We start from the raw sequence: 23,774 nt of genomic DNA, 5'->3' as shown, positions 1-23,774 counted from the left end.
AGACCCAGGAACCTTTACCCCCTTCTCCAAGGGGTACCACATTTCCTGGATCAATTAGCAGATGTTCCTAGCACTGTTCCCCATCCCCACACACCTGGCTGTGGGCTCCATCTCTGGACAGACACACTGGAAATGTCCCTCTCCTCCTGAGCCACCACATTCCTGCTGCTCCACCACAAACAACTCCCCAACTTCCATAAAACCCCCTTAGCTCAGCAGCCACACCCAGTGAGCTCTGCAGGACTGACACAGATGGCTCCTAGAGTGCTGTGACAGCCATCACCCTCCCTGGGGACACTGTGAGCAGAGCCTCTGGCCAGGCAGCCCTGGGAGAGCTGCAGTGGCACCTCTGGTGTGCCCCATCACGCCCCACCCCATCACCGAGGGCTGTGGAGCTGCCAGGGACAGCCTTGTCCCCAGCCGTGGCCAGGGGACACTTTATCCCTCTGGGAGTCTGTGGGGCCAGAAGTGCAGTGTGAAAGGCTCCAGGCTCCTTTCCAGCCCAGAGGAGCATCCAACACCGTCCCCCTCTGTGTGAATTCCTCAGGCTGTGCCTGTGCCGAGTGAAAAATTTCCCCTCCTTTGTTGTTAGTTTTTTCCCCAATTATTCCCTTCCTCTCCTGTCTGAACCAGAGGGACCAGGCAATGCTGCTGGTACCACCTGCACTAGAACTTCTCCAGCTTTCCCTGTGCCAAACCACAGCCTCTTTCTCTGGAGAGCAGCCAGAGCAGCAGCCTGGGCTGGGAGTCAGGTGCTTGGCCTGTTCCAGACACATCAGGGCAGCTGAAGCACCCAGGACCCATCTCAGAGCTCCTGCAGACGTGGCCAGCAGGAGGAGGATGGGTAGGACCATGCAAGGGGCCAATGTTTCTGTGCCTGAGCCCTGTGCTCAGGCCCAGCACTGGGGCCACCAGCCCGGGCCACTGGAAATGCTCAAGGCTGGAAGCTGCAGGAGGGGCAGCTGATGGGTTCTTTGGATCCCAGGCAAGATCCTGTCCGGTCTGGGTGTTCCCTGGCACATGGGGAGTGATGCCCAAGCTCTCAGCCCTCCCTGCAGGATGTTTGGTGTCCATGTCATCACCCCAGCCCTCTCCCTGGACATGGAGTGCAGAGCATTTTCCTGTCTGCAGAGGTGGTCTTGTGCCAGGCTCTCCGTGGAAGGATTTGTTACTCTGCTCCCCCAAGGACTCAGCAGTGATAATTTTCCTATTCTGGTCCTATTTCCCACCTGGCATTTGGCATTCCTCTACTCAGCTTCCTCCTCAGCTGGGGATGAAGGTCAGCCAAGACAGGAGGAGCTGAGAGACATGGAACAGAAACATCTCAGGGTGAGAGAGTCTGGCACAAGGGCATGTCCAGCACCAGCATCCTGGCTGAAGGCAGCACAGGAAACGCACATTGTCCTTGTCCTCAGGGCTATGGGTCACCCTGCAGCAGCCAGGAGGAAGCTCTGGGCAGGATGACACCAGGACTGACACAGGGACCTCCAGGCAAGGGCTCAGAGAGCCAAAATCCAAGCTCCAGAGAGAGGGACAGATCAGGCTCCCCCCACTTCCACAGCCCCCTGAGATGCTCTGGATAGGGGACCCTGGAGCCAGGACTGGGGGAAAAAAGGGTCCTGGAGTAGCACTGGAGCACCTGAGCCCCCATCCCAGCTCTCTGATGGGAAACAGCTCCTCTTCCAGGGCTGAGTGGCTATAGGGCTTGTGCCAGGGGGCTGAGGTCTTATCCCTTGGGCTCAGCCCTCTCACACCTCCAGCCACTTTTCTGAAACTCATTGTCCCTTTGGGAGGAAAACAAGAACTTCACCTCTGTTGTAAAATGCAGGCGAACCCAATGGGAAGAATGCTGATGTCCGACTCCAGTTCAGAAGGCTGAATGATTTCTTTATTATAACTATGCTATAATACATTAATATACTCTATAAAGGAAGATACTAAAAACTACATGCTACTTTTTCTAACTACTATATCTAACTACCAACAACTCGTGACCTTGTTCGCCAGAGTCCAGACACAGGTGGATCCGATTATCCACCAGACTCAAACAATTCTACCAAAATCCAATCAAACAATCACTCCAAGTAAACAATTCTCTAAGCACATTCCACATGAGAAAAACAAGGAGCTTAAATATAAATTGTTTTCTCTTTCTTTCTCTCTGTGCACCTTTATGAAAAATCCTGAGAGAGAAATGTGCTTGGCACACACCTCCCCCTGGAGCCAACCTGGCAGCTCTGGTCCAGCAGGGTCATTCCTGTGGTGGCACTGGAGGGTGGGTTTGGGCTGGGCTCGAAGCAGAGCAGCAGCGTGGTGGTGCTGGGACAGCGGCTCTTTGTCTGCCCCATCAAAGGATGATCCCCATCTGAGGATTCTTGTGGGACATCACTTGATTGGAAATCACATCCCCAGAGCCCCAGCCAGGCTCGTCTGCCTGCCAGCCCTCCCCACCTCCTCCAGAGCCCTGACCACATCTGAGGCTCCCAGAAGAGCACAGCACTGAGCAGATGCCAGCAGATAACAAGTCAGGCCCTGCTTGAATCCTTGGTGCTCTCTCCTGTTCCTCCAGCCACGGGAGCCGGCCCAGCCTTCCCTGGAGTTTTCACACAGGCATTGTGTAGAAGAACTGTCACAGACCCAAACAGCTCATGGCAGGAGCAGCTCTACCAGCACATTGAAAATGCCTGGAGAAGTTGGATGACACCAATGGGGACTGCCCTGAGAGCTGGCCTTGAGTCTCACCAGTGAGTCTGGGGTCTGCCTGTTCCTCCAGGTGGATGCCAAGCCCATGTCAAATCAGACAACTTGACCATGATCCTCTGCAGCCCAAAAAACACATTTTGGCATGTAAATAAATGAAAAACCTGATTTTATCATCCTGTCTGGCTGTCTTGCTTGTTCCAAGGTGCATTCTTTCCCAGGAAACACCCAGGAAGGCAGCTCTGGACACCAGCAGAGAGCTGAGGAGGAGGCTGGGTGCTGCAGAAGGTTGTCAGTGCTGCAGACATTTGAGCATCCCTCCAACTGCAACAATCAGCTGTCAGAGCAATCAAAAGGAGCTGGAAAGCTCCTGTAGCAGGATAAATTGAGCTGTTATCACACAGTTAAGGACTGATGAGAAGACTTTGGGTTGCACTTTAACAGCCCCTTTCATCTGCCCAGCTCAGCACACTTGAAAATGTTTATAAATAAGCCCCACATCTCTCCAGAGGAGACTTTATTCCCCTTTTAACGTTGGCCAAGTGCACGGCGAAGAGCTGAGCAACTCAGCAAAGATCTGAGTTCGATGCTGGGAGCAGAGACCCCTCTCCTATGACAAAGAGCCAAATCCTCACAACATCTTGATGCCAGACCCAGGACTGACAAAAAGGACATCTCCAGAGGACTTTAACAAGGCCCCAGAACTGGTGTTCCTCACCACTAAACCCTTTTATCAGATGTCTTCATCTTGTGTAACTGCCTGAGCCATTCCCAGTGAGCAAACCTCCCTTGTGAGGTGCAGGGAAGGAGCACACAGCTATCCCAAAATCTCCAGATAACCCAGGCAAGCCAGCACAGACACTGGGATTTCACCTGCCCTGAGCACAGCTGCTCTCTCACTTCCCAAAATCCAGTCTGCTTCAACAGAAGTGTCCCCAAATCCTCTTTAGCTGTCCCAGTGCTTAGGACATTGCTGATGACACCAAGATGGGGGTTTGATCCCTACAGGGGCCATTGGCTCAGGAGCTGGACCTGATGATCCTTGGGGGTCCCTTCCAACTCAGGGTAAGGAAGTGTGGGAGCAGAGCAGCCCCGGTGGGAGCAGTGGCACAGGAGGGACAGTGGGACAGGAGGGACAGTGGGACAGGAGGGACAGTGGGGCACGAGGTACCGGCCTCCATCAGCCCTTTCCTGGCCATTGTCCCTGTGCCACCCACAGCAGCCACCCAGCCTCCTCTTCCCGCAGAGCCCAAACCTCCCCAGATCCCATCTGGGCACATCCCCCAAACCTCAGAGCCAAATCCCTTGGGATGGGCGCGCTCCCACCCACAGGCTCTGTCCTCTCCCAGCTGCCAGGGAGGCTGCAGCGGTGCTAGAACAGACCCCGGGACAGAGAGGAAGCTCAGCCTGCTGTCCCAGGAGCCTTTCCTGCCCTTCCCAGAACAGCCCGGTTGTTCTGCAGCCCCTTGTCTGCTCCGCCAGCCCAGCCCTCATCAACCCCTTTGCTGCAGCCTCGTTAGTGCGGGGGATCAATGGGGCCATTGTTCCCCCGCGCCCTCAATGAAGGGGATTTTGTTTATTAAAAAGTCATGCTGCTGGTGAGGAGCTCCTCGGAGCCAAAAATAACTGAGGCCGCGATTGTTTGCTCGCTGCTCCCTTATCGGCTCCGGAGGAGTCGCGGGCAGAGCCGCAGCCCGAGCAGATGCAGCTCCTGCTAAAAATACCTCGGAGCGAGGAGCAGCAGACGTCAGCCGAGCTGCAAGGGGCATGAGCCAAGCTCTCAGACACGCAGGGCCACCGGCCACGCCGGAGAGGGGCTCCAGATGTTTGCTGAGGGTGCCAGGATGGGCTGGGATGGTGTTATAGATACATATTTTACATATAGATACGTATTATAATATTGGCTTTTCTCAAGTATTAAAATGGATTTTATATGTGTGGTGTTAAAATAACTTTGTTATAAACACACAGTTTGTATTTCTGCTGTTAATTAAGCTTAGACATAGTGGTGAAATAGCTATGCTTGTGTTAAAATGCCTGCTTGGATGGGATAACATCCAATGAACATAAGATAAAGACACCTACTACAGATGTGCCAACTATCAGCATCTACTGTCTGAAGAAAACATAGACCAAAGCCCAAACTAGAAGTAATGAAAAAAAGAATCAAAACCACAGCCAAGAAACACATATACTCTAAAAAAGCAGACCCAAAAAAGAACCATGTAAAATAGTTCCTGGAATATGTAAACTAGTTTATAGATAGACATAAAAGTCTATGAATATACAAAGGACTGATGTAATAAAAAAATATTTAAAGAGTATCCCTGAAAATGACAGCGTAGTCTTAGCTGAGATGCACCTCTGTGGTCCTTGTCTCCTATTGTCCTTCATTAAACTTGTTTAATTTTCACAAGTGACCGTGTTTCTCACGATGGGCTGGTCATCCCTCGGCTCTGGGGGATGCACAGCACAGCTCAGCCCCCCTGAGGTGCTCTCTGGAGATTTCCTTTGGGAAAGCTGCCGAGGGAAGGGAGAGTAGGGCAGAAATCCACCGGCAGGGAGCCTCCAAAGGGGCTGGGATCAGCACAGGGTGTCCCCAGAGCCCAGCATTTCCTGCTCTCTGCTCCCTGGGGCTGTTCAGGGCTCCCTGCAGACAGGCAGCACAGCCCAAGGGATCTGAGCCCCACGGCTGGGACACCCAGCCAAGCTGGCTGCATCCACCATGGGTCTGGCTGTCTCTCCCAGAGCCCTCAGCTCAATGTTTGTGTCTTCCAAACAGCCCAGAGGCTCTTCCTGCTGCTGGGATGGAGGGTGGGCACTTGGAGGACACAAACAGAGCCTTCCTTGTGCCACCCCTTCCACCCACCCAGCCCAGGGAATCTTTTTGCTTCCCAGAGAGTCTCTTGGCACGAGGTCCAGCATTTCCTGACCACCAGTCCAATCCCAGCCCCAGCCCCCAGCCCTCCTGCCACCCGTGGTGGGAGCTGTGTGCCAGCCCTGCTGCACAGCCGTGCTCCATCCTGGCAGCAGTGATGGGACAACAGGGAGCCAGGTGAGCAGCAGATCCAAGCAGGTCCCAGAGGTGCCCTTCACGCCCTGTCCAAGCCCAGGGAGCATCCTACAAACACTGTACACAACAGAGAACCACACTCTCCATTTCCCCTGCTGTTCCCTGACATTATTTAACTGATTTAATTTAAGGCCAAAAGCCACTGGTCTGCTCTGAGCCCTGGAGGGCAGAGCTTGCCCAGGACACGGTGCTGGTGATGCTCTGCCCCGGTCCACTCCCCAGAAGGACAAGACATAAACTCTTCAGAGCAATCTGGGACAAAAAGAGTGATCCCCCCACCTTCCCAGGCTTCTGTGGGCTATTCTGGCAGGGAAAGTGTCCGTTCCCCATGGCAGCCCTCATGGGAACAGCACATCAGAGCCAGCCCTGGCCCCTCTGGCCACCCCTGACTCCAGACACAGCTCCATGCTCCTGCTCCCTCCCCAGCTGGGGTTTTACTGCAGGACCATTTCAAGGCTCGGTGTGGGGGAACCTTTGCTGAAACACCCGGCAGATTTGGAAACTCTCCCTGCTGCTTTTCCAAGAGCCTGATTTTGCCTTTCTGGCTCAAACACACCACTCATTTTTCTGCAGCAATGAAGATAAACGTCAATAAATCTTCTGCAGTCATTCCACAGGGCCAAGAGTGATCTCAGCCCTGAAGCATTTCAGTATCCTGCAGTTACACCCCGAGCCCCCATCCAGCAAACTCACCCTGCTCCAGAGCCTCAAGCACACAAGTACCTCCTTCAAGGAGATGCCCAGTGCCTGTGAAGTCAATGACACCTCTGTGCTCCAGGCTTTGCCTGGATCAGCTCCCACACGAGCAGCCTGTGTGCAGCAGAGAGCTCTGGCAGTGCCCAAGCCCCCTTGCAGTGCTGCTCCTGGGCTCCCAGGTGTTCTGCCTCTTCACCTCGCAGCTCCCCCCAGCCAGCCCCAGCAGGGTGACCCGATGCCGCCCTGTTCTTTTGAGAGTTTTAAAGTTCTTCTAAAAGTTTTCTATACCTTCTAATGTTTACATATTTCTACTAGAACTTTCTCACACTGTTCATGTAAATAATGATTGTTTTACATTCTTCTTTGTGAGTAGAGAGAATTGATGGACTGTTGTTTGACCAGTGTAGTTAGAGAGGTGGCAATTTCACCCTCCAATCCACTGTCACTTTTGAAATCCTATATATTGTGGAGTCAGAAAATAAAACTCTCTTTTAGTTCTTTTCTTCCCTCTTTTGCATCTAGCTTCCGTATGTGAGTTATTCCATGTCGCAGTGTGACAACCCCAGGCTTGGCAGCCTCTGGGGGCTGTTTGCTCACAGGCCAAGGCACATCTGTTCTCCTTTCTGCCCCTTGAACAAGGCCTTGGGAAGTGGGGTGACCCCCTGTCCTCTTCTGCATGAATTCCCAGCAAATGGCCACTCCTCTGGAAATGCAAAGTCCTTTTCCAGCTGGATGGGCAGGTGGGACAGGGGGGATCCCTCACTGGGCAGGGTGCAGCAGGCCCGGCTGGTGGACACTTCTCAGCCAGGGGTGTTTTTCCAGCACCTTTCAGTGGTACCACAGCCCCATGGGTGATGCAGGGCCCTGGTGCATCCTGCTGGCTTCTGGCTTCTCCCTTCTGCTCCTGGCAGACACCCAGCCCAGGCAGCTAGCTCTGCTCTCAGCCCAGGGGTGCCCAGCCACGGGGTCACTTGCCCTGCCCAGCACCAGCTGTCTGCTCCATGGGATCTGCTGGAGAGAGCAGGGAGAGGGCAGCTCAGCTCCAGAGCTCAGCTGGGGGCAGGCAGGGCACCCCCAGGGTGCTGCTGTGAGGGATAAGGAATTGAGTCCTGGGGCGTTATGGACCTCCAAACCTGTGGGGGCTGGAGCTGGAAATGGGGTTATGGACCTGCAGCACATGGTGGGGAACCAGGAGCTCCCCGTTCCTCCCCCTGCTCAGGGGAGCAGGATTGTTCCCCTCCTGGGCATGCAAAGATTGGATTGAGTCACAAAATTCGGGGGGGGAGAAGGTGTCACTGTGCAGTTCCCAGGCTCCCATCCAGCCCAAAGGCAGCAGATGTTGCTCTACTTCAGACACACCCGGGCAATCTTTGCTGGCCAGGGTGGGTGACCCCAACCCCTGGAGCAGAAACCCCTTCCCCGTGCAGAAGGACAATGTGAATGTTTTATTCAGCAGTTTTACAGTTTGAATTCCCTTCCTTCCCCCTGCTTTTCCTGGACCTGCCTCATGCCTAAATTGCCATGAGCTGCAGGGTCTGCAGTGCTACAGCCTTGTTTCCCTCATTTCAGTCTGTTCAGCATTATTGGGGGTGGCCCTTGCTAAACAACTTGACCTTGCAGAGTACCCATGAAAACAAACTGTTTCCAAGCACCCTGGGAAGGCTCTTATCAGAAAATGAGCTTAGAAATTCCTCAGCACCCAGAGTTGGTGCCAGGTCAGGGCTCTTATCTTCTACAGTTGCTGCAGTAAATGGAACATCCAGTGTGTTCCAGGGAAACACAGAATTAATTGTCCTGGAGCTGGGATGGAGCCCAAAGAAATTTAGGGCAATTTTTTTTTTCCATCCTCTGAGTTTCTGATGTCCCAAATGTCTCATTGTTCCTCTGCAGTTGTTCTGCTCCAGTTCAAATGCAGGTTCACAACAAACACAAGCAGCTCTTTGAAATATAATTATAAAAATTTTGCACCTTGGGAAGGAAGGTGAAGGAAATCTGAGGGATCCTCCTCTGAAAGTTACTGTGAACAGCATTCCTGCATGTGCCCATTCCTCCCCAGGACCCCCAGAAAATCTATTGGATAGAATCCCAGAATCCCAGACTGGTTTGGATTGGAAGGGACCCTAAAGCCCACCCAGTGCCACCCCTGCCATGGCAGGGACACCTCCCACTGTCCCAGACTGCTCCAAGCCCCATCCAGCCTGGCCTTGGGCACTGCCAGGGATCCAGGGGCAGCCACAGCTGCTCTGGGCACCCTGTGCCAGGGCCTGCCCACCCTCCCAGGGAACAATTCCTAATTCCCAATATCCCATCTATCCCTGCCCTCTGGCAGTGGGAGCCATTCCCTGTGTCCTGTCCCTCCATCCCTTGTCCCCAGTCCCTCTCCAGCTCTCCTGGAGCCCCTTCAGGCCCTGGAAGGGCTCTGAGCTCTCCCTGGAGCTTCTCCTCTCCAGGTGAGCACCCCCAGCTCTCCCAGCCTGGCTCCAGAGCAGAGGGGCTCCAGCCCTGGAGCAGCTCCTTGGCCTCCTCTGGCTCTCTCCAGCAGCTCCAGGTCCTTCCCACACTGGGACCCAGCTCTGCAGGTGGGGTTTCACCTGAGGGGAGCAAGGGACACCCTCTCTCCCCTCACAGAAATCCCATTTCCAGTCCAGGGCACACTGACCAGTGGCTAAAGACCAGTTTGCCAGCAAAAGATTGTATATTCAATTGGTCACCTCATCCCAGGGAACCAATCTGGCCAAGCTGCACATTTCCCTGGAGCAATCCCAGCGAGGGGGGCAGGGCAGGCAGGATGGATCCCTCCTGCTCCTGCCCACAGGGAGATCCAGCCCAGGGCAATGCCATGGGGCACGGGGGTCCCTGTCCCTCCCAGGGGCACCACGGGGGCACAGCCAGCCCTGCCTGGCACAGGAGCAGGGCCAGCCCCGCTCCCACAGCCCCAGCAGCTGGGGACACGTGCTCTCCATCACTCCTGTGCTGCAGGGGCTGTTCCTCTGCAGACACACGCCAGCCTTTATTTGCTCCCTGCATTTCACAAAGGCATGTGCTGCTTGCAAACGCCTTTGGAAAACTGCCGGCAGTCAAGCAGCCACAGGGAATTTTCCCACAAGGGCCCAGCCACAAAGACACCCAAACTCCAGGGCTGTTTCCAGCCCTCTCTCCTGCATGAGCTGGGCGAGCATCAGAGGATGCTGGGGAGCTTTGTCCCAGCCTCTTGCCTGAGCCTGGCTGATTCCAGGCCCAGCTGAGCCTGGCTGCAGAGCTGAAGGTTCTTCCTTTTGGAAAGTGCTGCAGAGGGAGCTTCAAGACCCCAAAAGATTGCAAAGGAAACCCAAGAGGCTGGTGAGGGTCACTGTGTGAATAGCTGGTCCTTTAAGTTCTGGCACGGGCAGTGTCTGAACCGGGCCTCGCAAAATCACAGAAGAATTTGGGTTGGAAAATCCCTCCCAGCCATCGAGTCCCAGCTGTGCCCAACCCTCACCTTGTCCCCAGCCCAGAGCACTCAGTGCCACGTCTAGGCCTTCCTTGGACACCTCCAGGCATGGGCACTCCACACCCCCCTGGGCAGCCCCTGCCAACCCCTGAGCACCCTTTCCATGGGGAAATTCCTGCTGCTGTCCTCCCTGAGCCTGCCCTGGCCCAGCCTGAGCTGTTCCCTCTCCTCCTGTCCCTGTTCCGTGGAGCACAGCCCGACCCCCCTGGCTGTCCCCTCCTGTCAGGAGTTGTGCAGAGCCACAAGGTCCCCCCTGAGCCTCCTTTTCTCCAGGCTGAGCCCCTTTCCCATGGGATTTACCCCCTACACCCTTCAGACCATGTGGCCAACCCTGTCCCACTTCCCCGCCTGTACCTGGGTGGTTACACCGAGTTCAGCCTTTTACAGTAAATTCACTTTCCAGATCCTGGTCCAATCCTTGGGGCAGCCAGGGAATCACATCCAAGGGCCAGTTGTTGGCTTCCCACCAGGTCCTACCCCCCTGAAGGGTCCCAGCAGAGTAGAGGGCCCCCTGGCAGGCCACAGGTACAGACTGGAAACAGCTGTGGACAGATGTGCTGCAGACAGGCAAAGGCTCTCAGCCTGCCAGGGTTGCTCTGGTAACACCCAAACAGAAACCTCACCTCCAAAGGCTTCCAGCCTTGCCATCAGCACAATAGGAAACAACAAAGTGATGAAATCAACCCTGCAGAAACCCCCTGGAAGTACCAGCCTGGCTCAGATTTGCAGGAAAAAGAAATGCCAAGAAACTGAGCAGGGAACAGGTAGTGGGACAAATCCATGGAGTGCAGCAGAGACAGGAGTGGGGACAGAGGGAGCAGCAGCATCCCCAGCAGTGAGTGGGAGGTGGAGGAAAGAGCAGAGGGGTGGTGGGAAGAGCAGGTGGTCACCAGGGATGGGCTCTGCTCCCACTGGGGCACAGGGTCCACGTGGGAATTGCTCTGGAGCTGCAGAGCCTCCAGCACTGTCGTGTCCTGCTGCAAATTCAGGGAATGCTGTCTGGAGAGGGACCTCTGCGATCACCCCCAGAGCAGCTGCATTACCAGACCCTTCAGATCAGTGCAGTCCAACACGAGGAGTCTCCTGCAGCCCCAGAGCTGCCTCCTGCCCCACCAGGGCTCCAGGGGCTCAGCCACCCCTGTTTGGAGTGGCTCCTTCCAGCAGCTCCTCCCGGGCTACAGGGCCATGGAGGGGACACAGGGGACATCCCCTGGCATGAGCTGGGCCAGCACACTGCACAGCCCTTCCCATGGAGCTGCCCACGAGGTGCTGGAAGTCCTTGGAGCAGGGACCAGAATCCTCCCACCCCTGCTCTGCCACAGGAGCCCCAGCCCCTTCTCTCCCACCTCCTCCATCAGTCAAGGGCCTGCTCTGCCAAACCCCACCACATGCCCTGGCACCAAAAACCTTCAGGTTCAGGATGGGCCCACCAGGACACTCTGTCCTTATGCGCTCCTGCAGGTTCAGGAGCTGGAATCACACACGAGCACTGGCCTTGGCCTCAGCTCCTGCACTCCCTCACTGCCAGGCACCTTCCCAGTTTATAGCCCATTGTTTTAAGGAGAATCAGCCCCCAGTCCATGCTTTCCATTCAAGAGTGGTCAGGAGTTGGCCTTGAGTTCACTTGGGTGCTGCCAGTGCCCCCCTGCAGCTCTGGCCATGGTTTGCTGAGCACCTGCAGGACCAGGGACACTCGTGTGTCTTGTGCCAGTCCTGGCCACGTGGCACAATGCCCTGGGTTGACTGTGTGATGCTTTTATCCCCAATCACCTGTTCTGTTTATGCTGACTAATAAGTTTTGCACCTTTAAGACTTTAACCCGGGACACACAGGCAGGGCAGTGGTGACTCCTGGAGCTGAATCACCTCGTGACCCTTGTGTGAGAAACTACTGCTCACTTTTAAAATGTCAAAGGTTTATTAAACCCTAACGAAACACAACAAAAGGACTGTATAAGGAAAAATTACAGTGCTGGGAGCCCCCGTGATTATCAGCCACGTGCTCATGTACAAGATGGATGCTCTGCCTTTTATACCCCTGGCCAAGGTTTTGTCAGTCAACTCTGTTGGATTAACCCCTTTTCAGACCCAGAGATGGGACAACTGAGAGGTGTTTTAAAAACTGTCATTCCATTTTCAGTCTCATGTGAAGGTGAGACAATACAGATGTTATAATTCACGCCATCACAATCAAAAACTATCTATTTCCTAATTACAATACACTATAAGTGTTTCTTAGCCTATCAGCTTTTGCCACACCATGCTGTAAATGCCTTAAAGTCAATAATCTAAAACTACCCCTCATAGGTCCTACTACAACACACCTTTCATAGTTCTATTTCTCCAAAGTATCCATTCTTTTTTTCAAGGCCATCCTTTGAAACTTATTTCTAGTTTGATTTATCTCTCAACAATGTCTGTCCTTTTCCGTGGCATTTTCTACAAATCCATTTCCCACAAACTCCTTCTCTGCCATCCCTCGGTGGAGATTCCCTTCTCACATCTTGACTGGAGGTCAGGTGTTGTTATGCCACCCCTCCTGGTAATAAGCCAGCCCTCTCTGAATGCCCTGACTGCTGAGGCTGGGACAAGGGGAGGGAAAGAGGACTGCGGGGACATATCACAATAACAGCACTGCACATCCACATAATATCTGTCTTTAATTGTGAGAGCCAGCTATAACATTACTCACCTGTAACCCTTGTGACTCATCCCCCAGTGCCACAGGCAGGGCCTGGCCAGGCTGGCGCTCCCTTCCCCTCCCAGCCCTGGCTGATCACAGCTCCACCTCAGCCCCTTCTGACCTGGGCTTTTCCATCTTTGCAGGAGCCCTCTGCAGGGCAGCCACGCCGAGGTCAGGGGACAGGAAAGGTTCTGATGTTCAGAGTGGAGTCACCTCCATGTCCCAGAGGAGCCTCATCACCTGGGGTCAGAGTGGGAGGCACCCGCCAGGCCCAGCCCTTTACCCTCCACCTTCCCACCTGCTGCCCCATCCCTGCTGCTTTCCACACCCAGGCACCAGCCCATGGAGCAGCCAAGATCCTGGGCTGCAGAAAGGGAGCGTGCACAACAAAGACAGGGGAAAAGCAAGGAAGGCAGGGTGAAGGGCAGGAGGGAACAATGTGGTGAAGCCACAGCACCATCACCCTGTGGATGATGTCAGCCTGGACCAGCCCCAGCTCCCAGCCCTGCACACAGGGGCCAGCTCTGGTTCCAAAAGCTCAGTTCTTCCACGGGAAACCAGAGCACTGGAAGAGCCCTGAGGCTCCAGTCCAGGGCATCCTCACCAGGGAGCTGGGCAGAGGTTGGGCTTGACCCTGCTTTTCCAGGGCATTTGTGTAGTTTATGGGAGAAGGAGCCTCAGTGGCCCCTGTAAGCACACCTGTGACCTGTGTCTGTGGAAGAGCAGCCACCCCCGAGGAGAGCCCCCAGGCTTCCAGGCCCCTCTTAGGGGAGGCAGCAGGAAAACATTTGTGTACAGGAATTTAAAAAAAAAAAAAAAAAAAAAAAAACAATTTGAGGGATTTCATCCAGAGGAACGAGTGCTGGGACTGTTCCTTTTCCTGACCTGGAACACGCAGATCTTCAGCACTCCCAAGTCCAAAACAATTCATCTGGGAATCGCTGGCTGGACCAAGGATGGATGTGCTGGGATGGAGTGGAGCCCAGGAATACCCCAAACTCCTGCTCTGGCCACGAGTGGAGCACTGCCAACCCCACAGCCAAAGGGTTAAACCCAGCAGGGATCCACTGACAAACCAGAGCTGCCAACCTTGTGCTGCCCTTGATTTGTGCCAGCCTTGGGGGCTGCTCCCCACAGCACTGGGATCCCAACACCCAGGAGCTGCCACAGCAAAGATTTGTCACCAACAGAGAGCGTGTGGCACGCCAGGAGCTCAGGAGGGTGAGACAGACACGGAAGGTTCTCCCAGGGCTTTATTTCCATTGACAGCTGCAGTTATTTTGGGAGTTTGGCACAATGGAGAGTGCAGGGGCCAGTTGGATCCGGGAAAAAAGGAGATGTGTTTTTCTTTAAGAAAAATACAACAACATTGTAGCTTGATTGGAAAAAGACCAGGTTTTGTTTTTCTGGTTGTTATTTTTTTCCTTAGTTGGCGTTCCTCTGACTCTCTGCAGCATTTTAAGGTTTTTCCAGAAAATGAGGAGCAGCCCCAGCTCTGCCAGGAGCAGTTACTGAGCCACCAGGGCTAAAAGTGGCAAAAGCACTGAAGGTTTCCAGAAGCCACAGCTGGAAATAACCAAGCACAGCACCACAGGAGAGCACAGGGCAGCCAGTGGGGCTCCACACAATCCCCACTCCAGCCCGGGACTTTCCATCCCTGTCTCTATCTTGGAGAAGTCTGGCGTTTCCTGGTGACTCTGCAGCCATGGAGAAGTGGGGAACAGTGGGCTCAGAGCAGAGCTCAGCAGCAGAGGGCCTTGAATTTGTGGTGCCTGGGGGAAGTACAGGGTGGGGAATCATGGAATCCCAGACTGGTTTGGGTTGGAAGGGTCCTTTCCTTGGGCAGGGACACCTCCCACTACCCAGGTCACTCCCAGCCCTGTCCAGCCTGGCCTGGGACACTGCCAGGGATCCAGGGGCAGCCACAGCTGCTCTGGGCACCAGGTGCCAGGGCCTGCCCACCTCCCAGGGAACAATTCCTTCCCAATATCCTAAAGCTACTCTTCCAGTTTGAAGCCATTCCCCTTGTCCTGTCACTCCATGGGGAGCAGGAGCCAGGTGCTTGTTGTTTCTCCTGAGTCCCACCTGAATCTGGCCGTGCTGCTCTGAGGACAGAGCCTGTGGCAGTGGCCCAGCAGTGTCCCCAGCCAGCCCAGCTGTGTCCCCCAGATGCAAAGCCCCACTGGGAGGACTCTGCAGCACTGCCAGGGTGAGAACTCCCCCATCTCTCCTGGGAAGATGTGGATTCACCAGCTCTTACCTTCACCCCAGGTGGCAGGAGCAGAGCTGCAGGAGGAGTGGGCAGGGCCAGTGGGGTGTGCTGGGCAGGGTGGGGAGGAAGAGGAGCAGAAAAGCCATGGGACTTCCCTGCTGGGTCCCACTGCTCCTGCACTATCACTGCCAGTGAGACACTACTGTGGGGTTTGGGTGGTGCCTCTGCCCACTGCCCAGGCTGAGCCCACTTCCAGCTAAGCCCAACTTCAGCTGAGCCCCATTTAAGCTGTCCCCAGCTTCAGCTGAGCCCAGATGTGAGGATGCCCACCCAAACACCCTCAGCCAGAGAAACACAGCAGAGAACAGAGAGGATGGAAGGCCAAGGAGTAGGACCCACATTTTCAAAAATCCCACCCAAGAAATGGAGTATTTGGGGACATAGGACCCTCAGGGTTAAAAAACCAGCTGAATTCCCCTGGTCTTTATCCAGCAAGCAGGAGCTTCAGCCACTCCCAGAAACAGGGGAGATGAGCAGAACAAGAGGGTGGAACCAGAAAACCCAAGCACGAGTGGTCTTTAACACCAGAGCCTGGAAAACACCTCCAGTGTCTGACCCCCCACAGGGCTCAGGCTGGCTGGGGGTGCCACACCTGACCCCACAAACCTGTGCAGCCACAAACACAAGCAGGAAATCATCTTCCCACCTTCCTCAGAAGGCTTTGCTTCTCCAGGTCCAGGAGAAATCAAGTTTTGTCCTGGTCTGTGGGGACAAGGTGGCACATCAGGAATCTCCTCTTCCTACACAGGTGCAAGTCAATAACCCCCTGGCAGGGTCTGTGTCTCTGCAGGTCACAGGAGGCTCTGGCTGACAGCTCAGCTGGAACCCAGTGTGCTCTGGGTGATGGAATGTGCCTGGATGAGGAGCCAGCAAGGGCTGACACATTTCCCAGCAAACCTCCATCCCTCTAAAACATTCCTGTGCAGAGGGGGCAGTGCCCCTGCAGCCTTTTCAGACACCTGGATGGACCAGGAGGCCCAAGCTGAGACCCCTCTGGATCTTCAGTGGTGGCCCTGAAGCTGCTCCCGAGGCTCCTCTCTGAGCAGGAGAGGGGAGACAAGGAGGGATTGTCCCTTGGGAGGTCACTCTGCCACCAGGCTCAGAGTCCTGTGCTGAGGACTCCAGCAAATTCCCCAGAGGGGCTGGGGACTCCAAATTCCCCAAAGCTGCCTGCAGGGAGCCAGGGCATTGCCAAAGCAGCCTGACTGGAGCCTCAGCCGTGGGAAGAGCAGGCAGAGCAGTGGCAGCTCTCCTGGGAATCACCTCCTTGGCACGTGGGCACAGCAGAGGAGAGCAGGCAGAGCCCTCTCTGCTCCCTGCCAGAGTCAATTCCTGGGCTGTGATGGAGCTGCAGTAATGAGTGTGTCCATAATTATCATCTCATTAATGCCGTGACAGTGCTTCAGGAACTATGGTTTTATGGCTCGGCCATAAAAGCCGACACTACTTAAAATGTGATTTTCAGGGGCTCCCATCCTACTTCCTTCCTCATTGTTTATTTTAGGAAGGGAAAGATTGGCTGGATCAACTTATCAGACTTCCTACCTCTGGCAACATTTGTGCTCCCTGAAAGATCATCTAGTTAATTAACTGGATTGTTTGCATACAAATGGCAAATTCAATAAAAGACGTAGGGCAGTAGCTGCAGGAGCCATCCGGGATCCCCATCCACACCCCAGCCTGCACAGCTCTCGCTGCTCCTCAGGCCTGGGGTGGCCAAAAAAAGAGATTTGAGGAATGATCTCTAGAAAACAGCAACGTGGAGATCAGAATTACCAGTCAGGGAGAGGAGCTTCTGTGACAGGGGACAGGGCAGCTGGGCACAGAGGAGATGTCACCCTGAGCTCCACGGGGCCATCCCACAGCCCAGCCCAGGCCAAAATCTGGCTCTCAGCTCCCATCTTTTACCCACAACCAAACAGAATCTGAGTGGTCAGAGGGCAAAGGGAAGGACTCTTCCCTCAGCTCCAGCAATGGACCCATCCTCAAGCTATGGAATTTCATTTTTCCCTTGTAGAAAAACACAGGATTCATCTTCACATGAGGACTTTGGCCTCCTGCAGCTCTGACCTGCATTTCTTGTGTCCTGGGGGACATTGTCCATGTCCATGCAAAGCTCCTCAGTGTGTCAAGGTGCATCCCTGGGCTCTCTTCCCTACCCTCCCACTGGCCAGGAATGTCCCCAGCACCTGGACAGGTCACCTGGGACCCTTCCAGCAATGAGACCCCTCCCTCCTTCTCTGGGGGCTGTTTCCTGCTGTGCCAGCTTTGCCATGAGCACACCTGTCCTGATGTCCCAGCTGAAGCTCTGTGAGCTGTCACACGCTGTGCTGCTGTCCCTTATTGTGTCACCTACCAAGAGAACTTTGGCTCCATCACCTTTCCTGCTGTCCTTCCCAAAGCTCTGGATCTGCTACATCCCACGCCTCTCATCCCTCCACCTCAGCAGCCTCTGCAGGATTCCCTCTGATTTCTCCACACCCCTCTTGAGCTGGCTGGAGAGAACAGGGCACACAGTCAGAGGGACACATCCAAATCCCCCATGTCCAGCACAGGAGCTCCATCCCAGAGCAGAGCAGAGCAGAGCTTGTTTGGCTCTGGGGATCAGCTTTCAGCACGTGAGCCTGTTCTGCCCTGGGAGCTTTGTTTGGTGCTCTGTGACCCATCACAGCTGTCCCCAGGCCCAGGAGCAGGAGTGTCACCTGCTTGTCTTTGTCTAGAAAATCACGTTAGGGACAGCAGGGCTGCTCCCCTCAGGAGATGACGCATGGCCTGTGTGGAACTTTCCATGAGAAACACGTGTGGCCCGAAATAATTGTCCCATTAGTTCAGGAAGGGACAAGAAGGGACAAGAAATTACTTGCAAATGGTTCCTGTGCAAACACTCCATCCACAGCCCCCACCTGCTCCTGCTGGGCTCTTCTTCCTCTCCTCCACCTCCCTCCAGCCCTCCCTCTGCCAAGGGAGGGAGGCAGGGAAGTGGGATCCCAGATTTTCCCAATATGAGAATCCCAAAATCAGCTCCATCCCTGCCTGTGCCCCATGCACAAAGGGGGTGGGGGTGCTGGCAGGGGGGTCACTCTGAGGTGCCCCTCGTCCCCTCCCTGTGTCCCAGCCCTGCTCAGACACAAATAAAAGCAATTTTCACCACCCTTTGCTCCATCCTCCCCAGGCCTCGGGGCTGGCTGCACTCTGCATTATCCATTTTCCTCCCCAGCTCCAGGGAATGTGTGAGCTGGATGGGCTGAGTAAAAATGACCTCATGCAGGGAAGAATCAGAAAATGAGCAATGAAAGGGACACAACAATGCTTTCCCACTGAGCTGGAGGCACCCAGGGGACTCCACCACTGCTGCATTTCCTGCCCTGGCACCAGCCCAGCCAAGCTGGGTTTGTATCCTTGACAAAAACCTCTGAGTCTGGTTTTATTTTTACTTCAGAAGCCTTTTACTTTCCCTGTAGTTGCTCCCTTGGATTGTTTGGGAGTGACATCGTTAATGCCACCTGCAGAGGTTGGTGGCCCTAGTCCTGCCAGCGTCAATACAAGGATGCTTTGGAAAAGCATCTGTGGCACCCTGGGCAGGACAATGAGCTGAGCATCTCCTCAGCCAGCCCAGCCCAGCCCCGGAGTCACCACCAGGAAGGACAAGAGCCCTCAAACACACTCTGCACCCTTTATCACACCCAGAGGATGCCAAAGGCCCCAAACAAAGGCACACCAAGGCTGACCTCCACCCCGCCCTGCAGACGGCTGGCTGTTCCTGTGCTGGGGCTCCAGACACCCCCTGGGCACCTCAGCACCCAAATTAGAGCTCGGGGTGCTCTTGATATGTCTCAGTAGCCCTGAGCAGGGTGAAGGGACTGTCACAGCAGCTCAGCTGTTTACTCCAGGCAGGGAATTCTTGTGTCAGTGGTTTCAGTATCAAACTGCTGAGCTGTGTTTAGTCTGTGGCTGGAAAGCAGCCTTGCTTCTATTCTGAGAATATTTGTCTAATCAGGGGTCCAAGGAATGATTTTGCTCAGTAGAAAGTTCTGTTTGTTTGGGTAGGTTTGTCCTCCAGGATGGGTGCCTTGGGGAAGCCCAGTAAAGGCTGAGCAGTGCTGCAGTGTCTTGGGCCACAGGTCACGCCTGCAAAAAAAGGCAAACTTCTGTTTCTGTAGAAATAAGAGAAAAGCTTTATGCTCCTGCTTCCAGCCAGCTCTGGAATGAGGCTCCTTGCAGCCCAAGTGCTGTGGGTGCTCACCTGGGATGACCACACTCCTCATTCCCGTCTCCCAATAACTCTTCATCCCAGAGGTGCTCAGCAGCTTGAGCTGCATTTTCAGCTGCCACATTCAGAGCTCCCTTTGCTTCTGTGAACCACAGGTGACCCCAGCACCCATCCCTGGCTGCCAGCACGTCAGGCAGCTGATGCAATACTGAGCTGAGGGACACCTGAGGGGTCAAGGCCATCACCTGGGACAGGTGACACATTTTCCCACCTCTCCAAGTGCTTTTTGTTCATCCCAACCTCCTCATCCCTGAGGGTGTGAGGGAACCATCATGTTAAACCCAGGACTTTAGGGGGGTTAGGACCTAAGGGGACATTTTACCTTTTTCACACCCGGAATCACATCAGTTTTTGAAGCTTTCAGCTCTTTCTGGTGATAATTCCCATTTTCCCATGTAAATCCCTTTCCTGTGGAGCTCTGCCTTCAGCTGGGTGAGCTTTGTGCCATGGATGAACAAGGAGCACCTGGCTGGACTTTGCCCTGTTTGCACACAACAAACACGGCTGAGTTGTGACTATTTGCAACTCAGCAACCACTAATTTTTAGCCCAGAGATAAATCCTCGTTATCTGCCGAGATAAGGTGCTCCCTATTTTGGATGGCACCGGTTTCCCTGCTGGGAAGTTTCCTTTGGCTGCAGCACCAGCGATGTCCACAGGCAGCTCTTCCCACACCCCTGATCCTAGGGATGAGCCCAGGACAGGCAGCAGCTCCTGCTGTCACCCTTCTTGGGTGGCTTCAGTGCAGATAATGTCCCTTCTCCTCCCCCAGGGCCGTGCCCAGCCAGGTGACACCCCATGATCCCAGGAATGCTGCTTTGGGAATGTCCCTCCAGCAGTGCCAGTTGGATTGAGGCTGTGGCTCAAATTAGGAATTAAGAATTCCCATTCCCATCACGTAGGCTTGTGGCATTGGTGTCAATAAGTCAGGAATTTCTTCTCCTGGCATGACTGGATTTTGTCCTGGATATCTGATTTTGTGCTAAAGAAGGACATTTCTTCTCCTCTTCTGTGCTGTAAGCTCAGTGTCCCTGTAAGAGCTCTCTGTGTCCCCTCAGGGCAGTGGGGCTGGATCTCTTTCCCAACCAATGTCCCACAGAACAAACCCCCTCCAGGAGGGGGGACTTCCCTCAGCCGTTCCCGTGCAGAAGCTCCAAGCTCCTCACACCTTCTGCTCTGCAACACAAAGTCTTGGAGAAGCTTCACAGCCCTTTTCCCACAGCACGCAGAGGACAAAGCTGTGGCTTCAGTGCCACCACAGAGTCCACGAGGAGATTTGAGTTCATGTTGAGACCTGTCCCGTGCAGGGGGCACCGGCCATCCCAGGAAAACATGGGAAAAGCACGTGGTCCTTCCAGCCTGTCTCTCCAGGGAACCGAGTGTCCCCAGGCACGTGGGGATGGCGTTTGCCAAGTGACTCAGGCCAGCCTGGAACCCAGCAATAAATTCTCTTACAGCAATAACCCAGCTCCTGCCACTCACCCAGGGCTATTTCATCTTTCCAGGGAGTCACCCCAAGTCCTCATTTCTCCACCCCCGTGGGGCCTTTGTCCCCTGCAGGGATCAAAGCCGAACACCAGATCCCCACCCCACACATCCCACGGCAGCTCCAGCCCTCCCTGCCTGCCTGGCTCACTGGGCTGGGGTAACTCCTGGAGGGAAGGCAGGTTGTAGGCTCAAAAGCCAGCATGGTTATGGGGTTGGGATGCTCCTGGGCATCACCAGCACCACGGGATGCACTGGGGCAGGGAGAAGGTGACAGCAGGGACTGAGCTGCCCAGTGCCCACAGAGCCCCCAAGCCCAGACCCTCTGTGGGTGTCCCAGTGAGCCTGGGGATGTGGAAAAATGGGGGGAAGGGGCAATGAGGGGACCCTGCTGTGAGTTTCCTAACACACAGTTTGGGATGGAGTGAGGAGCTCAGGAGAGTGCAGATGGAGAGGGGGAGGTGCAAGAAAATCTGTGTTGAGTCCAGACACAAAGGGAAACCCTCCCAGCTGGGAAGGAGAGGAGATGAAAGCTCTGGGCAATGCCAGGAGAAGGAGGAGGGTCTGGCCTGGAGAAGGCAGCTGGGAGGGTGCCCCCACCCACCAGGTCCCAGCAGCTCTGGGGTCAGTGACTGGGTCACCACTGGGACACCATCCATGGACCTTGACCCTGGGGTGCCAACAGCATCTCCAGGAGAGCCACCTCACCAACCCTGCTGTCTCCAGCCAAGCCCTGAGCAGAGCCCTCAGCTCTGCCTCAGTGTCCCCACCTGGCATCACCTGCTGGTTGTTTGAAGAGGGAAAACAGGCGGTTCCCCAGAGATGGTACCTGCTGGGGCAAGCTGTGCTCAGGTGGAACAGCCACACAGCCCTGGGCATCACCAGCAGCACTCTGGGCAGCCACACCACAGCCCAGCACGGCCCTGTGACACCACAGTCACATCCCTGAGCCATCCAAGGCCGACCACAAGCAGGTGGCACTTCAGGTACCAAACACACCCTGAACAGCCTTTACAAAATATTTGCATCCCACGCCAGAGCACTGCCCTTGCTGAGGAGGAGCAGCCCTGCCAAGCTGTGCACAGATCTGGAATAGCTTTTCGTTGCTGCTTTGGGTGTGTCCCCAGAGGGACCAGGAGCTGCAGGAGGTCACTGGTCACTGGTGTTACTGGGCATTTCCCTGCTCAGAGGTTTGTGCCCTGCTGTGTTTAACAGCGACTGCTGGCCTTGAGAACCATCTCGCTTTGGGCAAATCTCTGCTCCTACACCCAGACCTGGCCTCAGGAGCATCTGGCAGCTGCTCCATCATAAAAAACAGCTCAGAAATTCACGGAATCAGATTTTCCCTTCTTTAGCCACACAGTAATAGGATTTTACACTCTTCAGCGAGGCGAAGGCCGCACAGCTCCACCAATGCTGACAAACATGGCACGAACAAAAGCCAGCTACAAGAAATTATATTCTCCTTTTATTTACCTATGACCATGACAATGTAGGATTTTTTCTAGCTGCAGAGATGCTTTGCACTGTAAACTGGGAGGCAGGCAGTGCACCCCGCCTTGCCAGGGCCAGCAGGAACCCCCGCTTCCCAAACACAGCATTGTTATCCAGAGTCAGGAGAGCGGCTGCTGCACAGAGTTGCTTTTCTCCATCACCAAACCCTCCGTCGTCAGGGCATCAGTATATTGATATTTACACCAGGCTCCCCCAGCGGCCCGCTGCCAGGGAATGGGTCTGGCACACAAAACCTGCTACCTTACAAAATCTACACACCTGGAAAAAGAAAAAAGGCATCCACTCCGCCGGAGAACTCGGCCGCGACACACACAAATATTGCACTTGTAACTTGGGAATGGGGAGGACACGGGGGTTTCCTATCACACAGCAACGTGTCCAGCTACAGGAGGGCAATAAATAAACCAGGGATGAGGGCAGGAGGGGGTGCTTTGCACACCTCCAGCGCAGGGCAAGGACCCGGCTCTCGCTGCTCCCGGGGGGACCCACCACGAGCCGAGGAAGCGCCAGGCTCCTGCCAGAGCCGTTCCAGGGCAGCTGGCAGGCCCCACGGCACAGGGAAGCACAGCAGCATCCTGGGGCTGCTCCAGTTCACAAGGCTTTAATCCAGGACCACGTTTGTGTCAGTGCTGCCGTCCCCTTGCCAGAGCCCTGCACGAGATCCCCTCCTCCTCGTCGCCGAGCTGGGCTCACTCTCCACCTTCCAGCAACGCTCATGGCTGGGGCAGGTGCTTCACAGTAGTCTTGTGGGAGCTTCCCTCCTGGCTAAATCCACGCCGGGGCCACCCCGAAGGCGTCGTACCAGCGATGGTGGGACGGGAGCTGCAGCAGTGCCAGACTGCTCGGCCTGTCGGTCCCCTGGGCCCCCAGCTCGGTGCCTTCAGCTGCCCCACGTCCCAACGGCCTGGGGCACGAGCAGAACAACGAGCTCCCACCAGCTCCTGGGAAGGCCTCCACTGCCCAATTCCATGTAAACACACAGCTCCCAGCCTGCCCCGAGACAGTCCTTGGGCCTACAGTGGGGAGCTGCCTTTCTTCTGGTTGATTATGTCCAAGTAGAGGTCGGAGCGGAGGAAGCGGGGGTACGAGTCCTTCTCCATGAGCCCATAAATCCTCTTCTGCGCCAGATCGAAGCAGCTGCGGGTGATGTTCTGCAGGTTCTCCTTGGTGTGCTCCCGTGTGTAGGAGTCCAGGTTGACCTGTGGGCAGAGGAACCAGGGCTGGTGAGCAGCTCCCCAGGCAGCCATCGTGCCAGGAGCCGCACACCAGCGTGGGAGCCAGCCCTCACCTCCTTGCAGGACTGGATGGCAATGTACTCAGCAAAGATCTTCTTGGCCTTGGAGACCATCTTGGATTGGGATTTGATCTTCTTGAACTCCTCACAAGCCAGCCAGAACTCCAGGTTCTCCTCGCTGAACTCGGTGCGCAGGAAGGCCCTGAAGGCAGCGAGCCCGTCTGTGGGAGACACGGACACGGCTCTACTCCTGCTCACAGACAGGGAACAGCCCCACAGGACCCTCAGCTCTGGCAGAGATGCAGCCCAAACCTCCTCCCTGCACTGCCCGAAAAACCTCCCTGTGCAAACAGGCAGC

The 23,774-nt window shown here is 55.1% G+C and overlaps 1 protein-coding gene across 5 annotated transcripts in view; it reads right to left on the bottom strand.

Annotated features, from left to right (window-relative positions):
* Positions 1–22,113: 22,113 nt before the first annotated feature.
* The window catches only part of RGS3 (regulator of G protein signaling 3), a 77,110-nt gene continuing 75,449 nt past the window's right edge, over positions 22,114–23,774 (bottom strand). For all 5 annotated transcript variants that reach the window (XM_053962126.1, XM_053962127.1, XM_053962128.1 and 2 more), the window contains 2 exons: positions 23,471–23,637; positions 22,114–23,381 (listed from right to left, as the gene is read on the bottom strand). In XM_053962126.1, coding sequence (XP_053818101.1) covers positions 23,196–23,381; positions 23,471–23,637 — 353 coding nt within the window. In that variant the 3' untranslated portion in view covers positions 22,114–23,195. The remainder of the gene's footprint in view (positions 23,382–23,470; positions 23,638–23,774) is intronic.

The sequence above is a fragment of the Vidua chalybeata genome, chromosome 21, assembly GCF_026979565.1.
Source record: "Vidua chalybeata isolate OUT-0048 chromosome 21, bVidCha1 merged haplotype, whole genome shotgun sequence".
NCBI classification, from domain to species: Eukaryota; Metazoa; Chordata; class Aves; order Passeriformes; family Viduidae; genus Vidua; species Vidua chalybeata.
This window is presented reverse-complemented; position numbering and strand designations above follow the sequence as displayed.